Source organism: Chelonia mydas, chromosome 1, assembly GCF_015237465.2.
Source record: "Chelonia mydas isolate rCheMyd1 chromosome 1, rCheMyd1.pri.v2, whole genome shotgun sequence".
Classification (NCBI taxonomy): Eukaryota; Metazoa; Chordata; order Testudines; family Cheloniidae; genus Chelonia; species Chelonia mydas.
The window spans coordinates 139,169,407-139,192,045 of record NC_057849.1 but is presented as its reverse complement, the minus strand read 5'-3'; the positions used below and the strand labels follow the sequence as shown (position 1 = coordinate 139,192,045).

The following is a 22,639-nucleotide window of genomic DNA, read 5'->3' as shown; positions in this document are numbered from 1 at the left end:
CAAAGAAGTTCTGTTTGTCTGCCACCAGATACATTCGAATCATTAGCTTGGCTATGGAGGGACTAATCACCAAGTAGTACCGGAAATAGCCCAACTTGATGATCACTTTAGATAAGCTATTACCAGCAGGAGAGTGGGGTGGGAGGAGGTATTGTTTCATGGTCTCTGTGTATATAATGTCTTCTGCAATTTCCACAGTATGCATCCGATGAAGTGAGCTGTAGCTCACGAAAGCCCATGCTCAAATAAATTGGTTAGTCTCTAAGGTGCCACAAGTCCTCCTTTTCTTTTTGCGAATACAGACTAACACGGCTGTTACTCTGAAACAAGTAGTACATTGTTACCATACTAGCGGAAATAGGCTCTTTACATACAAACACAAGAGATTATTATTGTCATCAAATATTTTTACAGTAGACAGAACTACTGGGCAAATTTGGTTTTTATTTAAATAGTGTCTCTTTTAAAAAAAGTATCCCACAGAGCGTGGTTTGTAAAAAAAAAAAAAAAAAGAAAATGTTTTTCCTACAATTTGAGTGAAGCTGAAGTATACCATTTAAAAAAGGGACTTCAACTCACATAGCATCCTATTACAGCTAACCATTATTGTTTGTACAACAGCTTCATAATGCCAGCAATGCTCTGGGAACAGTGGCTAACTGATGTTGCAGAACCAACAGAATAGCAAGTATTACTTATGGGCTTCCAATCATAACTGCGGGTATTTTAAAATAATTTCTCTTTTTCTGCTTGTTTAGCATTAATAAGCCCACTAACACTTTAAAACTGAAGTATGAATGTTTTTAACATCTCCCCCACCCCAAAAGTCATGTGCACATACATACATACATACATACATACATACACACACACACATTATTATTATAGGGTTCCCAGTTCTTACTTGGCTGCCTTTTTAACTACAGAGAGAACTTTGTATAGACTTTGCAAACAGTTAAGGAAAAGATAGGTCACATTTTGGGTTAACCCAGTGAGTGACATCATCCTTCACACATCTAGCCTTATAATGGGCATTTCCCCATTTAGGACTATATGGATGGTGTTTGTGTTTGGTCCAATTAACATCTTGCTGTGGGAAGAAGTGAGATATTTAATGAACTACTACTGCTGCAAGAGGCCAAACAGCAGATGGTAAGGAAAGCCTACAAACTGAACATTTCAAGTCCACTTAGTATTTCAAGTTCTCCAGTACCAACATCTGCATATTGACTTACAAATCCCAATGCATGAGGAAGAGAATACATCTTACTTCCTTTAAGTGCCTGAAATTCACTGACTGACCAAAGACAAAAAAATACATATACATATATATATATATATATATATATATACACACACACACACACACACACACACATACATACTCTCAGTATGCTTCTAAATTAATTAGTATAAATTTATAAAATAATTGTGTGCATGGTAAACTGCACATGGTTGCCCCAAGAAACACTTTCCTGGTAGTGTGCTTGACTGAAGCTCCACCCCACTCCACAAGCTTAACAAATTTAATAGAAGATATTTGCTTCTTCTTGACTGCCACTTGTAACTAGAGCTGATAAAAAAGAATGAATGTTTCATGCAGGTTTTCCTCAAGAATGTGTTTAAAATGGCAAACTGCGGCCACTGGGAGCTGCGATCAGCCGTACCTGCGGACGCTCAGATAAACAAAGCGTCTTGCGGCCCACCAGGGGCTGACCCTGAACACGCCGCAAACTAAGTCTGGGAACCCCTGCTTTAGAGGCAAGAAATGTCATATATTTCTAAAATATCGAATACAATTATCTAATAGGAGGAAGCATTAAAGGGATATAAACTTAAAAATCCACACAACACATCTAATTAAAAACCACTACCATTATTACAATAACCAAAAGAGTAGAGGGCAAAGTTCCTTTTGTTTACTGTGATAATTTGACTACGTTGGGTTAGTTTCACTCTTCCTCCCGCACAGACACTTACTCTTGTTTCTGTGGGTCTTTCACCCAGCAAGAAGGAAAATAAAAACCCCTTAAAAGAACAGGAAATTATAAATCCTCAAAGGGAATGAAGAGGCTAATACAGTACCTCTTCCCCTCCCCCCCCAAAAATTTTTATTTAAAATAACTAATGCAGTGTGGCAGAGAACAAGTCCATAAAGAACATCCAAGAAACACAGATTTGTGTGCACAAAAGAATCCAAGATCTGCAGAATAGAGAGACAAGAAGAAAATGAAAATACTTCACCTGGCCCTCAACCTAACAAGCTTCAAACAACACCACATTTAACTTCACAAGTCTTGTATTAGTTAACCGGGTCTACAACCAGGTTCTCTACCAAACTCTAAAGCACGGTATGGCTCTTGCCATTCCTTTACCAAGGGATGTGGTATGTTTTCTGTCACTTGGGAGCCTGGATATTTTTCTGGCCCAGGACTTACTAGACTTATATTATACAGGAAGTCAGCCTAGATAACCATAAAGTCTTGAATTCCTTGTTTCTCCTGGATGAGGCTCTGGAGGACTAGCTAGTTGTTATGTCATGATCCCACAAGCTGGTGGGAGAAGGATGGAGACTTTGCATGTTCTTGTTGACAGGGCTTGACAAGTATTTCAACTGAACGATCCATCCCTCCCTTCCCACTCAAGAGTTTTAAACACAAAATCATATCTCCCCCGCTATTTCAAATTAAGGCTGGGAAAGATGGAGATCAGGTTTGTCCTGCAATGCCGTGAGGTACAGGAGAAGTTAGACAGAGGAACCACTGGTCTGCCAAATAAATGCAAGTGTTCATTCAACAGAGAGTTTGTGAACTGCTGGTCCAACAGGTAGCTAGTACTTTATATTGTTTAAATCTCTGTGACCCCAATCCTATGAAAATCTATACATGTGCTTAATCACAGTGCATAAAGTTATGCATATGCTTACATGATCAGATTTTCATAGATGCCTTAGGGAGTTAGGTTCCCAATTATTAAGGGTGGGATTCATGGGGGGGAATTTAGGTGCCTACAGGATTAAGCAGTAGCTGACATTTTGTAAATGCCACCTTTTACATACCAACATTTAAATACCATTGGCATTCATAAAAATCCTTTTAGCTATTGCTTAATTCTGTAGGCACCCAGGCACTTCAGGCACCAAATTTCCAGTTAAGAGTCCCAGAAGCACCTGCATTTCAGCAGCTAGGAACATACATGCACAGCCACCCAAGTCCTGAGATCACCAAGCAGAGAGGGCTGACCCTGTTCAAGCACCTAACTCTATGAGAGGATTCACAACTGTGAACCCTGAAGGGAGGGAGGGAGACATCTCCCTCTGGCCTGGAGTTAGTTGCCTAACTCACTTTGAGGGGAGGAGCTTACACAATAATACCCCTCTCCCAGCCAATAGGAAATGTTGAGTTTAGGTGCTCCCCACTGAGCATGTTGGCTTTTGTTAATCCCTTTCTTAGATCCTCTCTCCCCATACATTGCATAGTCAGCCTGGGTGCCTAACTCAGGATTAAGAATTTCAGTAGGTGCTGCAATGCCTAAATCCCCCTTAGGCTGCTATAAAAAAGCCCAGTCTAGCTTTATCTAGAGGAAAGGAGCCTAAGTATACTTTTTAATCACCTGCTTTATATTGTTTAGGTAGATTTCAGCTATTGCAAGTACTAGATATAATTAGGTATCACAGGGTTACTGAAGTCTTCTTACTTTATATAAACTGTCCATTCACAGAGAGACATGATTTTAAAGACTGACTATATTACCACACATTAACATTTCCTAAACCACATCATTCAATAGCCTAAAATTATATATTTGGGAGTAGGAGACACTTGAAAAGTTATATACTAAAAACAAGACTCTCTAGTTGCTATCCGATGGCAGAGAAATCTAAGGCATAGAGATAATGTACATTACTCTAAAACAAAAACAGTTCAAAGATACATCAACAGTTTGTTAGTAGTTTCAGGACATCCCAGAGCACTTTACCATCACACTGTAACACTGCTAGGTGCAGCTGTTATTTTTCTGTTCAAAAATTGTATTGCCCATATAGGAAATACAAAACCAAGCTAGTTAATAAACTTTGATTCAGCCGTTATATCCAAAACTTATTTCTATGGATGATATGTACTCATTTCACTACAGGAATCATACCAATATTTTGTTTTGAGCCACAACTATATAAGAGGTGAAATTCAATATAAAAAACCCCACAACCTGAGTTGAGGATACTGTCATCTGCAGAAAAGAGATTCACTCCTCTCCAAAGACTGTTCACCTACTGTTGTTATAGGAACACACAAGAGTAAAAGTAGATTTCATCATTCACTTATGTATTGGACAACACTTCCCTGTTTAGTCAACTTCCCCTTTTGTTGTTAAGGTGAGTACTTCACACACACTAACTGGAAAGAGAAAAGTGTTGTAAAAACAATAGGAAAGTAGGATTTTAAAGACACAGTAAGGCAGATGTAACACCTGAAAACACTGCCTCCATTAACTAAAGGAGAGAGGGAGAAATAGGAAAGTACAAAAACTTTTACAATTATTTTCCCTTCTGTGATATCTTTTTGGTTTTTGCTGGTTCACTACAAAAAATGTATCATTCTGCACTGTCAAAAATGCTATGGATTGCAAGAAAGCTTCTAGAGTCTATGGTATCTTCACTGAAACAGAATTCCCAAAAAGGATTTGTTTAACAGGGGGGAATGCCTGTCCCCAACCAAAACAGCCAGGAAAAAAGTACTACTGGGGACATTCTGCAGCCAAAAAAAATAAGAACTCCGTGCACAATATTTTAAAATTCTGCAAATCGTATTTGTCATATAAATGTAGAGGCTCCAGCATGGCACTGGGGAGCACAGGACACTGGCTGCACAGAGGTGGGAGATCACTGTGCAGCTTCCCCCCACCCCGGACACAGACTCAGCAGTGAGGCTTGCACCCAATCCACACAGAGCTCAAGGACCAGGCCTGTCCCAGAAACACCCCAGGGCCCTGCCCCTCCATGCCAGGTGCGGGAAGGCAGGATCTAAGCGTGGAGAGGCTAAGTGTGAGGGGATCCAGGTGTGGGTTGAGGGTTCTGTGTGGGGCAATCTGGGTGCGAGTGGCTCAGGGATCCAGGTGTGGGGGGGACCTGAATGCACAGGGGCTTGTTGAGGGGGTGGGGAGGGTTCTGGGGGCAACTGTAAGGGGACTCTGCAGGGGGGTCCAGCTGAATGTTGTTGGGGGTCTGTGGGGGGGGGGGGTATATAGAGCTCAACAGGGGGGTCTGGATGTGGGGGGAGTGGGGCACATTGCAGTGGGGATCCAGGTGCAACTGGCTAGGGCTTGGTGAAGTGGGAATCTGGGCGTGGGTGGCTCGTTGGGGTGGTTTCCAAGTCAGGGGTGAGGCTCAGCAGGAGGATCTGGGTATGAGGGGATCTGGATGCATGGGGGTTGGGTGGATGAGGGAGCAGCTCCCTGTACACGAATCCCTGAGCCAGGAGGTGCGATGGATGCAGGAAGCAGGGAGCAGGGGTAAGTGTGCAGAGCTTCCTGCAGCTGGGGGAGAAATCTGGGGGTGGATCTTACCCAGCCCCGGATGCTGTGCAGGGGAAGACGAAGTCCAGTCCTCCCCAGCCCAGCCAGGATTAGCAGCTGAGCCCAGCGCAACATAGGAGCAACCAGCCAGGTATTCCCCAGTCCCCCACCCCACCCCACCCCTACTTCTCTGACGGCTGCCCAAAACATACTTCTGGGGAGGGTCACATGACCGCTCTTGTGGCTTCCCTTTGGTTCCCCGTCAGAAAGTCATTTTTCTGCGGGGAAGCAAAGAAAACTGCAGGGGATATAAATTATGCGCCTGCACACCGGCGCAGAATTCCCCCAGGAGCAAAAAAAGGACGCATTCAAAAACAACTAAAAAAATTTTTAAATAAATATTGTCAGAGTAATTAATAAATAGCAAGATAATCCAGTGTTTACTTGCCTCTTTACAAAGCTATCTACAGACTTTGATTGGCGCTCAAAGTTCACTACAGCACTCTCCAAAAGTGAAACGTATCACCCACCTAACTTACCAAATAAAGTGAATAGTTTTATTGAATTTTGGCTCAAACATGCCTCCCCATCCCTCAACTAACTAGTCCATGACTGAAGTCAGTAGTTAAAATCTGATCCCCAGCTCACTTTTATCACTAATTACTGTAAGGAATTCTGCACACCACCATCTGACAAGAAATTCAGGAATAGCTTATAAAATCATAATAAATCATGTTGGATATGTGTCTCTCTACTTTGTGTTGACCCAGAAAAAAAAAAAAAATCAGCAGGTTATTTCCTGTTACCCCATTTTAAATAAGAGAAAAATGCTACTTTTAGCATTTCACTGACAAGTCATAATAGACTACATAATGAAATGCCACAGGTCAGATTTTCAGGACCTCCCATTTTACAGTAATGTCTCCTCCCCAAAGCAACCTGAGAAAGTCTAATATGGATAGGAAGTTTTTTAACAAAAATATCTAGTTTTTAGTAAGAACAGATTTAAAAAATTTATTAAGATGATGTTTTAAAAAAGTGAACGGTACAGAGTTTAAGTGTAGTAGTTTCTGGTTATTAGGGAATAAAGTACAGATTATCAAGAGGTGCAAAATTCGGTTTAATATCGGATGGCGTAGGGAATACATAATCTGCAATATCCCCAATTGGGGGTAAATGGTTAACGGGTCAAAGTACAGACACTGCGCTATGAGAGTATGTTGTTCACATAATGGCTATGTTCAGGTGTGGAGTATAATGAGTGGATACGATGATGAGAACGGATTGACCCTCATTTGGTGAGATTTAATGTTCAGTGAGTTTATGGTTCTAGTTCATATGGTTCAACGGACAAGTACATGCATAAATCAACCCCACAGACTGAAGTCATCATGCTAAAGCACAGCATGTAAGCCATGCATGCACACCCCCACCAACTCCCTTTCCATAGCACCATAACAAAGGGATAAACAATTAAAAACAAAACTTGAGTCTTTTCTAGCTTAGCTACTCCTGTCATTTGCAAGAGGCCGACAATGCACATTTCCAAACCAGGCCTCCGAATCCGGGCACTTCCTTGTTTCGTTTCTCCATATCATATTGTTGTATTTCCCTCCAACCCTCCCAAACAAAAATACCTCATTTTGCCTCGCTTTATTTCCACACTAGGCCAAGCATTACCTTGGCCGGATCCCATTTCCCACCAGGATAATGACAGAAAAATAAAAATAACCTCGCCAAGAGAAAGTCACCCAACCAAGGGACAGAGAAAGGTCACGCACGCGGCAAAGAAATGCTTAATAGCAGCGACATCCTTCCCCCCGACACACACACTTTCCAGTGACAATCCACTGATTTGCATCAACACTCTAGGCTGCCGAAGAAGAGCTGCACTAGGTGCCTTGCTAGGCTGGCCGCCGATGCCGAGCGGACCTTGTATTTTTTTTTCCTAGGGATCGCGGAGATGAATTGTGCAGAGAGCGACAGGAAAGGGGTTGCATGGCGGGTCACGAGGGGACTGCGCGCCCGGAGTGGCGGACGCCTCTGCATGCCCGGGGCGAGGCGGGGGAGCTCCGCACGTACGGGGAGGCACGGGGCAGGGGGAACCTGCGTGCCTGAAGGGAGAGGGCAGTTGCACACATAAAGGACAAGGAGAGCTGCATGGCTGAGGGGGGTTACCACAGGGAGCCCTAAAACATGGGGGAGGGGGCCCACAGGAGACTTGCAGGCGCGGGGTAGGGGGCAGGGAGCAACCTACACGCCGGGAGATCAGCCGGATGCCTGCGGGGAGCGGGGGGGGAAAAATCAGCTGCGTGCCTGGAAGGAGTAGGGGTGCAGGGTGGGGGAGCTCTGGGAGGAAGGAGCGCAAGGATTTGGGGAGGGAAGCGCTCGCATGCGGCCGCTGGCGGATGGGCAGAGCGTGGCGGCGGCTGGAGCCGCAGGAGGGCCTGTGGCAAGGAGCGGGCCGGGGCCGGCTCCCCCTCGCCCGCTGGCTGACTGGGCAGAGGCGGGGCGGTGCGGTGCAAGGGGCGCGCTAGCAAGTGGGGACGGGGGGCGCTGACCTGGGGCGCTGAGCAGGAAGTCCAGGGTGCTGTGTCGAGCTGCTGCTGCTGCCATGGCGAGGCAGAGCCCTGTGCCATGCCTGGTGGCGGCGGCCGCTGCTGCGCTGCGAGTGCCACTGCCAGAGCCTGCCTCTGTGTGTGTCTGTCTGTCTGTCTGCGCGGGGCTGCGGCGCTGCCGCGTGTGCGCCGGGCTGTGGGAGCGCAGGGGGCGGGACCCGCCAGCGCCGCCCAGCCCAGGCTGCGGGGAGCGCAACCGCGGCGGCCTCCGGGGGCCAGGCTGTGCGGCAGGCGGGCCGCAGAGGCCGAACCAGGGAGGCGGCGGCGGGTCCCCGCCTTCCTCCTTCACTGCCGCCCGCGAGTCAGGGAGGCACGGGGGGGCAGTAATTACACAGCAAACCAACCCTGGGGCCCAGCCCAGCCAATATCCCTTCTCCCTCTTCCAGGCCCCTGGAGAGCCCACACTGTGCCAGCAGCGGGAGAGGGGAAGAGTGAGCGCAATACGTTGGTTCCTTGGGGTGTAAGCCCAGCAGGGAAGGAAGAACGGCCATACTGGGTCAGAGCGAAGGTCCATCTAGCCCAGTATCCAGTCTTCGCCCAGTAGCCAGTGCCCCACGGGGGACGAACAAAACAGACAATCACCACATGATCCATCCCCTGTCGTCCAGGCCCAGCATCAAGCAGTCAGAGGTTCAGGGACACCCTAAGAACCTATAACCATCTTTTTGTTGTGCTTGTTCAGGGCTCAGCCCATGACTGGGGCTCCTACCTACAACTGCACTGCAAAACAAATGCTTCTAATAGTTTTGTGTGTCTCCTTTGCTGCCCTGAGCCTCGCTTTGGAACTTGATGGATTCTAGAGTTGGGCCCTTCCCAAAGTTTCAGTTGTGTTTGGAGCAGACAGATGCCGCCCCTGCTGCCAAGACAAAAATACACCCCCAGAGTTCTCCCATGGACTTGTTTCACAGAAGTACCTCAGAGTGCCCTGTGATCTTCCAGCATTAACTTCATTGCCTAGCAGGGAGGCTGCTGTCACTCTCCTTCAGAACACTTAAGAAAGGCTGCTGTAAGGAAACTTTTAAAATCTCTGAATAAAATGAAAATTGCAAGATGAGATGCTGCATGCCACAAACAGCAAATGAAAGAGGCGACATGTAAACAATGGGTGGTAGTACAAATTTTAGTTTAAGCAGCTGTGGCTGGTGTGACATCCAGAAATGTATCATTTTGTGGCATCAGGGTTACCAAAAACTTCACTGGAACATGCAAGCAGACCATAGAGGCCAAGAAGACATGTGTGACGGACTAGCTAGCCCGTTGAGGCAAGCTCTGCCCATCGTTTAGCAGCTATCCCTAGCTTTACTGATGAGCTGGCATTAGTTCATTAGTGATCCCACTGGGTATAATGGGGCTTAATTAGAAAGCCTGACCCCAGCAGTGATGATGAAGCAGGGTGAGTACTACTCAAATAGAGCTGGGAACTCAGAAGAAAGGAGGACCTAGAGAGAGAGAGAAACAAGGGGAGTTCCCCTCAAGGAAGAGTCTGAGGCAGTCAAGCTGAATCACCCATAGGGCTTGGCTCAGGGGAGAGGGGGAAGAACAATGAGCTAGGGCCTAAAAGTACCAGGAAGCTCCTCAGAGGTAAACTGCTAAGAGTCCCTAGCAAAGGGAAACGGGGGTAACCCTGTTCAAGAGTGTCTCTAGAGGGGCCAAGAAGCAAAAGATTTCATGAGAGTTTGAGATGAGCAGAAGTTTGGACATTTTGAACTTAAATTGGACCTTTAGTTACCCTAGAAGGAGAGTGAATTATTACGTGACTGGGCCGGAGGGCTGAGCCACAGAAGAGTGGTGGTTGTAGTTCATGTAGGTACCAGTGACATAGGGAAAGGTAGAAGAGAGGTCCTGGCAGTCAAATGTAGGTTACTAGGTAAGAGATTAAAGTCCAGGACTTCCATGATAGCATTCTCAAATGCTTTCAATTCCATATGCGGTTCTGCCTGTCTAACTGGCTCTGCAGGGTCTCACTGGATGAGATAATGATGTTAGAAGGAGAGATTAAGGCTTACTAGGAACTAAGGGACCTTTTGGAAAGAAGGCGCCTATGCAGAAGAGATGGGCTCCACCTAAACCAAAATGGAACCAGATTGCTGGCATGTAAAATTAAAAACGTTGTAGAGGAGTGCTTAAACTAGTGGCTGGGGAAAGCTGACAGGTGCAGAGGAGCACACAGTTCAGACACAGACATCCTTTAGGTCAGTGGTCTCCAAATTTTTGATCGTGCACCCCATCAGTAAAAAATTTGAGCATGTACCCACAATATATGTATAAATTATATACATGTAGTATTATGTAAATAATACACAAAAAATAGAAATTAAAAACGATGAGCTAAAGATGAATATTTTTAAAATATTTTATTTATTAATGGTACAAAAAACTTTTGCTCTCACTTAAAAAAAATAATTTTAGTAAAAAGAAAAGGAGTACTTTTGGCACCTTAGTCAGCTCATGAAAGCTTATGCTCAAATAAATTTGTTACTCTAAGGTGCCACAAGTCCTCCTTTTCTTTTTGCAAATACAGACTAACATGGCCGCTACTCTGAAACCAATAATTTTAGTGAGAGCAATGTGATTGAATAGGCTTTATTATTTTTAAAAATCTGGGTTTAACACTTTGTGATCCAGCGGCTGGAGAGAAGCGGCGCCTTCCCGTTCAAAGCGCCGCTTCTCTCCGGCCGGCTTTGAAGGGGAGAGCGCCGCTTCTTTCCAGCAGCTGGCTGCGCAGCTGCCGCTGCTCCTCCACGGGCCGGAGGACTCAGGGCCGCCCCCTCTTCCCCCATCCCCCTGGCGGCGCTCCTCCTGCTGTGCCCCCCAATCGGTCGTCTGGCGCACCCCACTTTGGAGACCACTGCTTTAGGTGAGGATTTATTAAAAGGGATACTCTATGCTAGTAAAAAAGGAGAAGATAGGAGTGGATACATTCAGATAGGAACTGGAAGGAAACAAATAAAAAGAGTCCCATTCAATTATATTTCATGAAAGCAGACAACTAAATGTTGACAAATTTTGTAAGTGCGTATATACAAATAATAGAAGTCTAAATGCTAAGATTGATGAACTTGAATGCCTGGTATTAAATGAGGATATTGACATAGTAGGCATCACAGAAATTTGGTGGAATTATGATAATCAATGGGACACAGTAATATTAGAGTATAAAATATATAGGAATGACAAAGTAGGTTGTGCTGGTGCAGGAGTGACAGAAAGCACGGAGTCAAATATAGTAAAAATCTGAAATGAATCAAGAAGTACCGTGGAATCTCTGTATAGAAATTCCATGCTTGAACAATAAAAATATAGCAGTAGGAATATACTATTGACCACCTGCTCAGGATGGTGATGGCGATTGTGAAATGCTCAGGGAGACTGGAGAGGCTACAAAAACAGAAAGTTGATCTCCATATTGATTGGGTTCACGTCACCTCAGAATGGGATGCAGAGAAAGTTTCTAGACACCATTAATGACTGCTTGGAGCAGTTTGTCCTGCAACCCACAAGGGGAGAGGCAATTCCTGATTTAGCTTTAAGTGGAACGCAGGACCTTTAGTGACCATAAAGAAACTAAATTTAACATTCTTCTAAAGGGGGAAAAATACCAAAGAAACCCACCACAGTAGAATTTAACTTCCAAAAGGGGGACTACACAAAAACGAGGAAGCTAGTTAAACAGAAATTAAAAAGAACAGCACAAGGGGGAAGTGCCTTTAAGTTGCTTGGAAACTATTTAAAAAAAATTTATTTGGGGTATACATTTAGTTTGAACCTCTGTTATGGTTTTTTAAAAGCCACCGTGGCTTAACAATAGTGTAAAAGAGGTGGTTGGCAGCAAAAAGGCATCCTTTTAAAACTGGAAGTCAAATCTTACTGAGGAAAACAGAAAGGAGAATAAACTCTGTCAAGATAAGTGTAAAAGTATAATTAGGCAGGCTAAAAAAGAATTTGAAGAGCAACTAGCAAAAGACGCAACTAAACAGCAAAATAAATAAATCAGAAGCAGGAAGCCTGCTAAACAGTGAGTGTGGCCACTGGACAATCAAGGTGCTAAAGGAGCACTCAAGGAAGATAAGGTCATTCCAGAAAAGCTAAATGAAATCTTTGTATAAATCTTCATTGCAGAGGACGTGAGGGAGATTCCCCACACCTGAGCCATTCTTTTTAGGTGACAAATCTGAGGAATTGACCCAGTTTGAGGTGTCAGTAGAGGAAGTTTTGGAACAAATTGGTAAGTTAAACAGTAATATGTCACCAGGACTAGATGGTATTCATCCAAGTTCTGAAGGAACTACTAAGTGTGGTATATAACCTATCACTTAAATCAGACTCTGTATCAGATGACCGATAGATTAGCCAATGTGATGCCGATGTAAAAAAAAAAAAAAAACCCCAAAAGGCAATCCTGGCAATTGTACACTGCTATGCCAAATTTCAAGTACTGAGCAAATTGGTTGAAACTATAGTAAAGACACATAGATGAGCACAGTGTGTCAGGAAAGCGTCAATAGAGCTTTTGTAAAGGGAAATCATACCTCAAAAATCTATTAGAATTATTTATTTGAGGGGGTCAACAAGCATGTGGACAAGGGTGTATTTGGACTTTCAGAAATCCTTTGACAAGGTCCCACACTAAGGGCTTTTAAGCAAATTAAGCAGTTATGGAATAAGAGGGAAGGTCCTCTCAGATCAGTAACTGGTTAAAAGACAGGAAACAAAGGGTAGGAATAAATGGTCAGTTTTCCACAATGGAAAGTGGTAAATAGAATCTGTAGTGGGATCAATGTTAATAAATAATGTGGAAAATTAGGTAAACAGGGAGGTTGATAAAGTTTGCAAGCAATACAAAATTACTCAAGATAGTGAAGGCCAAAGTGGACTACAAAGAATTACAAAGGGATGTCACGAAACTGGGTGACTGGGCAACAAAGTCACAAATGAAATTCATTGTTGATAAATTCAAAATTAAGCATACTGGAAAACATAATCCCAACTATACATACAAAATGATGAGGTCTAAATTAGCTGTTAACACTCAAAAAAGGGGGAGGGATAGCTCAGTGGTTTGAGCATTGGCCTGCTAAACCCAGGGTTGTGAGTTCAATCCTTGAGGGGGCCATTTAGGGATCTGGGGCAAAAATTGGGGAATGGTCCTGCTTTGAGCAGGGGGTTGGACTAGATGACCTCCTGAAGTCCCTTCCAACCCTGATATTCTATGAGCTTGGAGTCATTGTGGATAGTTCTCTGAAAACATCTGCTCAATGTGCAACAGTCGTCAAAAAAAAAGCTAACAATCTTATGAATCATTAGGAAAGGGAGAGATAAGAAAACAGAACATATCAATCCATATAAATCCATGTTAGACCCACACGTTGAATACTGCTTGCAGTTCTGGTTGCCCCACCTCAAAAAAGAATTGGAAAAAAATACAGAGAAGGGCAACAAAAACAATTGGGGTATAGAATAGCTTTTACACAAGGAGAGATTAAAAAGATGGACTATTCATCGTAGAAAAAGATGATTAAGGGTGGATATAATAGAGGTGTATAAAATCATGAATGGTGTGAAGAAAATGAACAAAGAAGGGTTATTTACTCCTTCTCATAACACAAGAAGCAGGGCCCACCCAATGAAATTAATAGGCAGCAGATTTTAAACAAACAAAAGGACATACTTCTTCACACAATGCACAGTCAAACTCTAGAACTTGTTGCCAGGGGATGTTGTGAAGGCCAGAACTAGAACTGGGTTCAAACAAGAATGAGATAAGTTCATGGAGGATAGGTCCATCAATGGCCTGACCATCAAGATGGTCAGGGACACAACCCCATGCTCTGGGCACAACCCCATGTCCCTAAAATCTGATTGCCAGAAACTGGGACTGGATCACTCAATAATTGCCCTGGTCTATTAATTTCCTCTGAAGTATTTGGTACTGGCCACTCTCGGAAGGATACTGGGTCACATGGACCATTGGTCTCACCCAATATGGCCACTCTTACGTTCTTAAGACCCAGAAAAGAAGTCAGAAGAAGATGCTAGCTGGGACTGGTCATTGTGGGGCCAGGGCAGTGGGCATCAGAGGAGTGTGAGAAGCAAAGTTCCCTGAAATGCTGCATCCAGGTACAAAAGGGCACCCTAGAAATAAGGACACATCCATACAGAATGCAGTGGGTTTTTATAATAAGATATGGCATGTGTGACAAAGTTCCTTCTCTACCTTGGTGGGTCTTGCGCTTATTGGCAGATTTGCTCAGCTTGGAGCTTCACAGCAGCCCTCAGTTTAGCCATTTTCATGAACCCACAGTCTAGGTCAACTCCTTCTGTGTCTGACCAGGAGTTGGGAGGTTTGGGGGGAACCCAGGCCCACCCTCTACTCCAGGTTCCAGGCCAGGGCCCCGTGGAATGCAGCTGTCTAGAGTACCTCCTGGAACAGCTGTGCAACAGCTACAACTCCCTGGGCTACTTCCCATGGCCTCCTCCCAACACCTTCTTTATCCTCACCATAGAACTTTCCTCCTGGTGTCTGATAATGCTTGTACGCCTCAGTCCTCCAACAGTCCACATTCTCACTCTCAGCTCCTAGTGCCTCTTGCTCCCAGCTCCTTACACACACCACAAACTGAAGTGAGCTCCTTTTTAAACCCAGGTGCCCTGATTAGCCTGCCTTAATTGATTCTAGCAGCTTCTTGATTGGCTGCAGGTATTCTAATCAGCCTGTCTGTCTTAATGGTCTCCAGAAGGTTCCTGATTGTTCTGAAACTTTCCCTGTTACCTTACCCAGGGAAAAGGGACTTACTTAGCCTGCTCTCCTGCTAATGCCCTCTGGCCTAGGCTTTCCTTGCTTTTTGCCCCTGCTTTCGGCTTCCCCCCCCCCCGACCGGGCCAGATGCTCCCCCCCCCTTCTCTTCTTTTTGTTGTTTTTTTTTTTTCTCTGCTGTTGCTAGAGTGCCGGCCGACTGTTAGCCCCCACCCCTGCCTGCCCTCGGACGCTGCTGCCGCTCCAGCTGAAACCCCCCCCCCCCCCCCCCCGAGAGAGAGGGGCCTGCTGACCCGTTCCCTGGAGGGGGGAAGTGGAAGGACCCAGCCCCCAGAGCCAGCCGCTTGCTCTTTGTTTGCGGACCCGTTTCCGGTCGAGAGGACTCTTATCACTTGCTCCGGCATTTCTGGAATGCTGCTACTGCAAAAAAGAAAGCCCGGAACAAACAGAGAAAAAGCCATCCACCGGAGGAACACCGCCCTGGGAATCTACAAATCGCCGTGGAGGGGGCCTAAGACCGAGTAACTTTCGAACTGTGCTCTCGTGTGGGGGGAGGCCTTGACTGTGTCTTAACTGTGTTTGTAGGGACACAGGGGGCGTGGCATGGAGCTGCCCCCCGATCCATATGTGTCCTCCCAACCCCCACACTACGATCTTCACCCCCCCACTCCACCATCTTCGCTGGCTGTCTAACATCTGTCTCTGGACTCAGCTGCTCGCCCTGATTCCACCGCGTGGGCAAGAAGCACCAGCCAACCAAACAGGACTCTCTGGACAAGCGTATGGTGGTTCATGTGCCCCCCGCCCCGAATTGTCCACCTCACAGCTTGTCCCTTTCTACCTGACCCCAACTCCTGTTAACCACCGCTACCGCCCCCGCTGGGGCATCGGCAATGGAGGGCACCGGGGTTGACCTCCACTGCTGCCATGCCCATCGCCTCCCCAGACTCTAGGGAAGTCCCCCCAGCCGGCGGGAAAGGCCAGGGCAAGAAGAAGGGGAAGGGCCCCGCTAAAACCACCGGGCCCTCCATGGCAGGGGCCACCCCCACTGCTGCGGCCCCGCCACCGACCACAGCGTCCTCCCCCGCTGCCCCCTCCACCAGCTCTACAGCTGTCCCTCCCTCAGCCGCCAGGACGTATGCCCGGGTGGCGGCAGCCCCCCTGCCCACCGCCTCCGCCACCATCAATAGCGGCCGACGCTCCTTTCCCACCATGACAAGGAAGCACGGTGTCCAATGCCTCCTGGTGCCCGCCTTGCCCCACGTAGAGACCTACGTGCAGGCGTTGGCGAGGGTGGTGGGGCCCTCGGCCATTGTGGCGGCCTCCAAAATGTACGGAAAGGTCGTCGTCTTCTTAGCATCGGAGGCTGCCGCCCAGGAAGTGGTAGATAGGGGCCTGGCGGGGGGGGGGTGGTTGTCCCCCTGGAGCTGCTAGAGGACCTGGGCGTCCGCCTGGTCCTGACCTCTGTCCCTCCTTTTCTCCCCAGTGCTGCCCTGCTACCCGCCCTTTCCACCCTGGGGAAACCTGTTTCTGTTATCAGTCCTCTCCCGTTGGGCTGCAAGGACCCCACCCTCCGTCACATTTTTTCCTTCCGCCGACAAGTGCAACTTTTACTGCCATCGGCGGCGCGTGACGGAGTGGTGCTCGAAGGGTCCTTCCTAGTCCCCCACCAGGGGGCCCATTACCGGGTGTACTTTTCCATGGGAGAAGCCCGGTGCTACCTCTGCCGGGCGTCGGGGCATGTCCGGAAGGACTGCCCCTTAGCCCGGCAAGGAGGGGCACCTGGGATCCCCGAGACCCGGCAGGACATCGGCCCCGTCATTGCTGACGCCCCAGCTGCCCGGTACCCGAACCCGCCCCCCCTCCTCTTCGGACCACCGCTACTCCCGCTCAGGCCCAAGGGGCACCTCCCCTACAATGCCCAGACGAGCGAGAGAGCCCCGCCCTCACTGCTGACAATCTAGCGGGGCCTATGGAGGAGGGTGTGGCAGAGATACCACCAGGCATGGGAGAGAGCCTGCCCCAGGGAGAATCCTCCCTCCCTTATGCTGCCCCACCGTTCCCCCCCACCCCCAGGTCCCTGAGCCATTGCCTTTACCCCCTGACATGACCCCTGCTAACCAGCCCCCAGATGATGCCACGGAGGGCTGGGCCCTAGTCCAGGGAAACGAGGCAAGCGGAAGGCTCGAGCTCCGCCTCATCTACCCGAGGCAGAGGCCCCCCGGAAGACCAGGAAGGGGGACACCAATGCCGAACCTTCCGCTTTGCCCACAAGTGCGTCCCATCCACCGGTGTCAGCCGGGAAAGACGTGGCAGCACCGGAGGGTAGTGTCTCCCTTCCAGGGGAGACCCTCCCCTCCGAGACCCTCGAGGAAGCCCCTTCTGTCCTGACGCTACCCGAAGCCCCCGTGAACCCAGAGGCAACCGTCGTGGCGGGTGCCGGCGGGGAGAACCCCGGGGTGGCGGAAAGTGTCCTCTCCTCCATGTTCGAGGAGATTGAGGCCTTAGATCTGACCCCGGTCGCCCAGGGGGAGGACGACCTTTTGCCAGCAAATCTCGATCTGGGCAACCTCATTCCACCCCTCTTTTCTCCATGCTCCCTCCCCTTAATTGCTGCTTCCTCTTCCACCTCCGAGGAGCCCGAGGACTCCTCCACCGACCCGGCCGCTGATGGCACCCCGCTGACGACCACTGAGCCTGCTCAGGTGACAGCCGGCGCCATGCGGCCGGGACACGAGTCGCCAGGGGCAACCCCCGTTGGTGCGGAGCAATCGACTTCCTTCCTGGGCGGGGGCCCTACAGAAGATAATCCACCTCCTGATGCTGTGGCCGCTAAATCCAACACAGAGCGCGCACCCAGTGTCACTGAGAGCTCCCTCCCCACCCCCTTAATCCTTGAGCCTGATCGGGAGGCGCCACCATCCAGCTGCTTGCCTCCCAAAACCCAGAACCTCGCCTCTGCCCCTGCCCCTGCCCCTACCCCTACCCCTATCCAATTTACCTCCTGCAATGTCATTGCCACCCCTGGGGCTGTCTCCTTCCCTTTCCCAACTTATGACCCCCAGGGAGCGGCCTTTGTGTTCTCCTGCCCCGACCCATTAGGAGCTGCTATTTTCCCTCCACCGCCCCCTATTGCCCCAGAGCTTGAGGCGGGCCTAGAAGCTCCAGCCCATCAGGCACCCCATCGGGGGTCTGCACCCTGCTTGTCCGTTTTAGTGGACCACAGAGCTACACCAAGGGCCCCGCCAGGGAACAACCCAGAAACCGTAACCCCACCCCCCCATGAGCTGCGAGGAGAACTGCGGAAGTTTTTAGAGGATGTCCGTGGCTTCCGCAACAAGGTACAGCTTGCTTTCCAGCGATGGGGGGACTTTTTTCAAATCCTCTGGGCCACAAGGGCCCTCATGGGGGAAGGTAGAGGGATGGGGAAGCGGGATGCCGTGGCCTACTGGCGGGTCCGCGTCTTCCGTGACCAATTACTAACCTACAGGACGGGTCAAGGACTGTTGCGCGGTCCACTAGGGGATGCGAGCATTCCTGCCCATGAGTACCCCCAGGCCCTTCCCATGACACCTCTCACCATCGCAACGTTGAACACCCGGGGTTGTAGGATGGCTCTCCGCAGGTCCCAGGTGCTCTCCTTCCTTCGGGAGGGGGGGTACTCTGTGGTTTTCCTGCAGGAGACCCATACGGATCTGACCGCCGAAGACAGTTGGCGGCTGGAGTGGGGGGACAGGGTCTACTTTAGCCATTCCAAAGTTCGACAGGCTAGAGTGGCAACCCTGTTCTCCCCCGACCTGCGGCCCGAGGTGCTAGGGGTCGCTGAGGCTGTGCCGGGTCACCTGCTGCATCTCCAGGTCCATATGGAGGGGCTCGTGGTTAACCTCGTTAACGTCTATGCCCCGACATCGGGCCTGGAGCGGCTGCAATTCTATCAGCAGGTGTCCACCTTCCTCGGCACCTTAGATTCTCACGAGTGCCTGGTTCTGGGAGGGGATTTAATACCACCCTTGAGGAGCGGGACCACTCGGGGACCGAGCAGAGCCCAGCCGCCATGGACACCCTCCGGGAGATAGTCAAACATCACTCCCTAGTGGACATCTGGCATGACCACCACCTGGATGACACTTCCACGTTCACCTTTGTCCGGATGGAAGCCCGAGCCACTCCCGGTTGGACCGCATTTATTTATCACGCTTCCATCTCTCACGAGCCCACTCCTCCAGCATTCGGCTGGCCCCATTTTCTGACCATCACCTAGCCACCGTGACAGCCTCCCTCTGTGCGAAGAGGCCAGGGCCGGCCTATTGGCATTTTAACAACAGCCTGTTGGAGGACGAGGGCTTCGTGACGTCCTTCCGGGATTTCTGGCTGGCCTGGCGAGGGCAGCGGTGTGCCTTTCCCTCGGCGCGGCGATGTGGGACCTGGGGAAGTGCGCGCCCAGCTTTTTTGCCGCGACTACACCTGGGGCACCAGCCAACGGAGAAATGCGGCGATAGAGCAGCTGGAACGGGAGGTCTTAGAGCTGGAGAGCCATCTGGCCGCCAGCCCCGAGGACCCGCTCCTCTGCGGAGCGTGCCGGGAGAAGCGAGAGGAACTCCGGGCCCTCGAGGACCATCGGGCCCGGGGTGCCTTTGTTCGATCCCGCATCCGCCTCCTTCAGGAGATGGATCGTAGCTCCCGCTTCTTCTATGCCCTGGAGAAAACGAGGGGGGCCAAGAAACATGTTACCTGCCTCCTGGCAGAGGACGGCACCCCCCTCACGGAACCGGTGGAGATGTGCAGGAGGGCCCGAGCCTTCTACGCAAGTCTTTTCTCCCCAGATCCGACCGACCCTGGCGCTTGCGGAGTGCTCTGGGAGGAGCTCCCTACGGTCAGCGCGAGCGACCGAGACTGGCTAGAGTTGTCTCTGACCCTGGCCGAGTTCTCGGAAGCCCTCCGTCATATGCCCACTAATAAGTCTCCAGGCATGGACGGGCTGACCATGGAGTTCTACCGCTTGTTTTGGGACATCCTCGGGCCCAGACCTAGTCACAGTCTGGGCCGAGTCTCTGCAGAGCGGGGTTCTCCCTCTTTCGTGCAGGCGAGCTGTGCTTGCCTTATTGCAGAAGAAGGGGGACCTCCGCGATTTACGAAATTAGCGTCCCGTCTCGCTCCTCAGCACGGACTACAAAGTTGTAGCGAAAGCAATCTCGCTGCGGCTAGGGTCTGTGCTGGCAGACGTGATCCACCCAGACCAGACCTACACCGTCCCGGACCGCAGTATCTTTAATAACCTAATTCTGGTTCGGGACCTTTTGGAACTTGGGCATAGAGACGGTCTGTCGTTCGCCCTCCTGTCCCTAGATCAGGAGAAGGCGTTCAATAGGGTGGACCACGGGTACCTCTTGAGCACTCTGCAGGCGTTTGGCTTCGGACCCCAGTTTGTGGGTTTTCTCCGGGTGCTGTACGCTTTCGCAGAGTGTCTGGTCGAGCTCAACTGGACCCTGACCGAACCGGTCAGCTTTGGGCGAGGAGTACGGCAGGGGTGCCCCCTCTCGGGCCAGCTGTACGCTCTGGCAATCGAGCCCTTCCTCTGTCTCCTCCGCAGGAGGTTGACAGGGTTGGTGCTGCGGGAGCCGGATCTGCGGCTGGTCCTGTCGGCGTACACCGATGACGTGCTCCTCGTGATCCAGGACCCGGGCAACTTGGCGCTGGTAGAGGCTTGCCAGGCCATCTATTCAGCAGCCTCCTCCGCCCAGGTCAACTGGGTCAAGAGCTCTGGCTTGGCAGTAAGAGACTGGCGGCAGGCGAGCTCGCTCCCACCCGCGCTTCAGACCATCCGGTGGAGCACGGGTCCACTGCTGTACCTCGGCGTTTGCCTTTCTGCCACGCATCCCTCTCCGCCGGAGAACTGGGAAAATTTAGAGGGCGGGGTGAAAGAGCGCATCCGGAAATGGACGGGACTACTCTGATGTCTCTCCCTCCGAGGGAGAGTGTTGGTGCTTAATCAACTAGTCCTGTCCACGCTCTGGTACTGGCTCAACACCCTGGTCCCTGCCCCGGGTTTCCTGACCAACCTCCGGACATCGATTCTGGGGTTCTTTTGGTCAGGAACGCACTGGGCCCCTGTAGGGGTTCTTCATCTACCCCTGAAGGAAGGAGAACAGGGCCTGAAATGTCTGCACACTCAGGTCCGCGTCTTCCGCCTCCAGGCCCTACAGAAGCTCCTCTATGGTGCAGGCAGTTCAGCGTGGAGCATACTGGTGCACGCCATCCTTCGCCGCATCTGAGGGCTCCGATATGACCGGCAGCTCTTTTATCTCTGTCTGGGAGGTCTTCCGCAAGACCTCTCCGGGCTGCCGGTCTTCTATCAGGACCTCCTCCGGACTTGGAAACTGTTTTTAACGACCAGGTCCATGGCAGCCACCGAGGGGGCAGATCTCCTCGCAGAGCCCCTGCTACACAACCCCCAGCTCCGTGTGCAGGTGGCAGAGTCCCACTCGGTGCGCCAGAGCTTGATCCTGGCAGAAGTCACAAGAATCGGAGACCTCCTGGACTACGAGCGGGGAGACTGGCTGGATCCCCTGATGCTCACTTGGCGCATGGGGCTCTCCAGACCTCGTACCCCCGGTGCGTACTTCAGGAGGTGAAGGCCGCTTTGCTGCCCACTGCTCAAGCTTACCTTGACTGGGTCCTGCTCGAGGGCACGCCCTGCCGACCCTCTACCCCAGGCCCGCCAGACCTCTTAATCAGACCCCTGCCCCGTAGACCCAATCGACCCCCTCACCCTTTTACTGTGAGCCGGCTGCATGAACTGCAGCCTGTATGCTTCCAAACCACGCCAAGGAAACATCTATACATGCTCTTGCTCTGCTCCCTCCACGCCCTCACCCTAGTGTCCCGCCCCAACACAAAGTGGTGAGACCTTCTGCCACCTTTGGAGGGTGAGCAGCCCTGGTGGGCCAGCCTATATTCCACCTTGGTTCCGAGGCCCGTCGGCGACATCAGTTGGCGGCTCCTTCACGGAGCTGTGAGCTTGGGCACGTACTTGGCGCAGTTCACCGCCTTCCCAGATACTTGTCCCTTTTGGGGTGTGAGGGAAACCCTGGCGCACGTATATTTGGAGTGCGCCAGGCTGCAGCCTCTGTTTCGGCTCCTCACAAATCTTCTATTACATTTTTGGTTGCATTTTTCCCCTCACCTTTTTATTTATGCACTCCCCATCCGTGGCCTCACAAAGTCGCGAGATCTCCTAGTTAACCTCCTCCTGGCCCTGGCTAAAACGGCCATCTATAAAACCAGAGAGAAGAGGTTGGCCGATGGAGTTTCCTGTGACTGTGGGGCCGTTTTCCGATCCTCAGTCCGTTCACGTATCCGGGCGGAGTTCCTCTGGGCAGCATCCACCGACTCCCTTGATGCTTTTGAGGAGCGGTGGGCGCTGTCCGAGGTTCTCTGCTCGGTGTCCCCATCCGCTTCCCTTTGTTTGACCCTTTGATTGGGGGAGAGAGTAAGGGACCCCAGCCCCAGCCTTTGCTGCTATGGACACCACCATCTTAGAGGGGTCCTTTAACACATGGGTGCATGTGCCCTCTCCCCCCCCCCCCCCAGCTTGTCCACCCCACAGCCTGCCCCTCTTGTTGGGTGCTTTCAGAGGAGGGAATTGTTGGTGACACTGGGTGTGGCACCAGGTAACTCGAGGGGGTGGCAGACCTTGAGAGTTGAGGAAGCCCCCCCGCTCTGGGCCCGGGCAAGCTTGAACACTTCCCTCCCC

The 22,639-nt window shown here is 50.3% G+C and overlaps 1 protein-coding gene across 2 annotated transcripts in view; it reads right to left on the bottom strand.

Moving 5' to 3' along the window:
* The window catches only part of SMS (spermine synthase), a 75,344-nt gene extending 66,911 nt beyond the window's left edge, over positions 1-8,433 (bottom strand). The window contains exon 1 of one of the 2 annotated variants that reach the window (XM_037901654.2): positions 8,076-8,433. In XM_037901654.2, the coding sequence (XP_037757582.1) occupies positions 8,076-8,130 (55 nt within the window). In that variant the 5' untranslated portion in view covers positions 8,131-8,433. The remainder of the gene's footprint in view (positions 1-8,075) is intronic. The other variant, XM_037901647.2, reaches the window with a different exon arrangement.
* Positions 8,434-22,639: the final 14,206 nt, after the last annotated feature.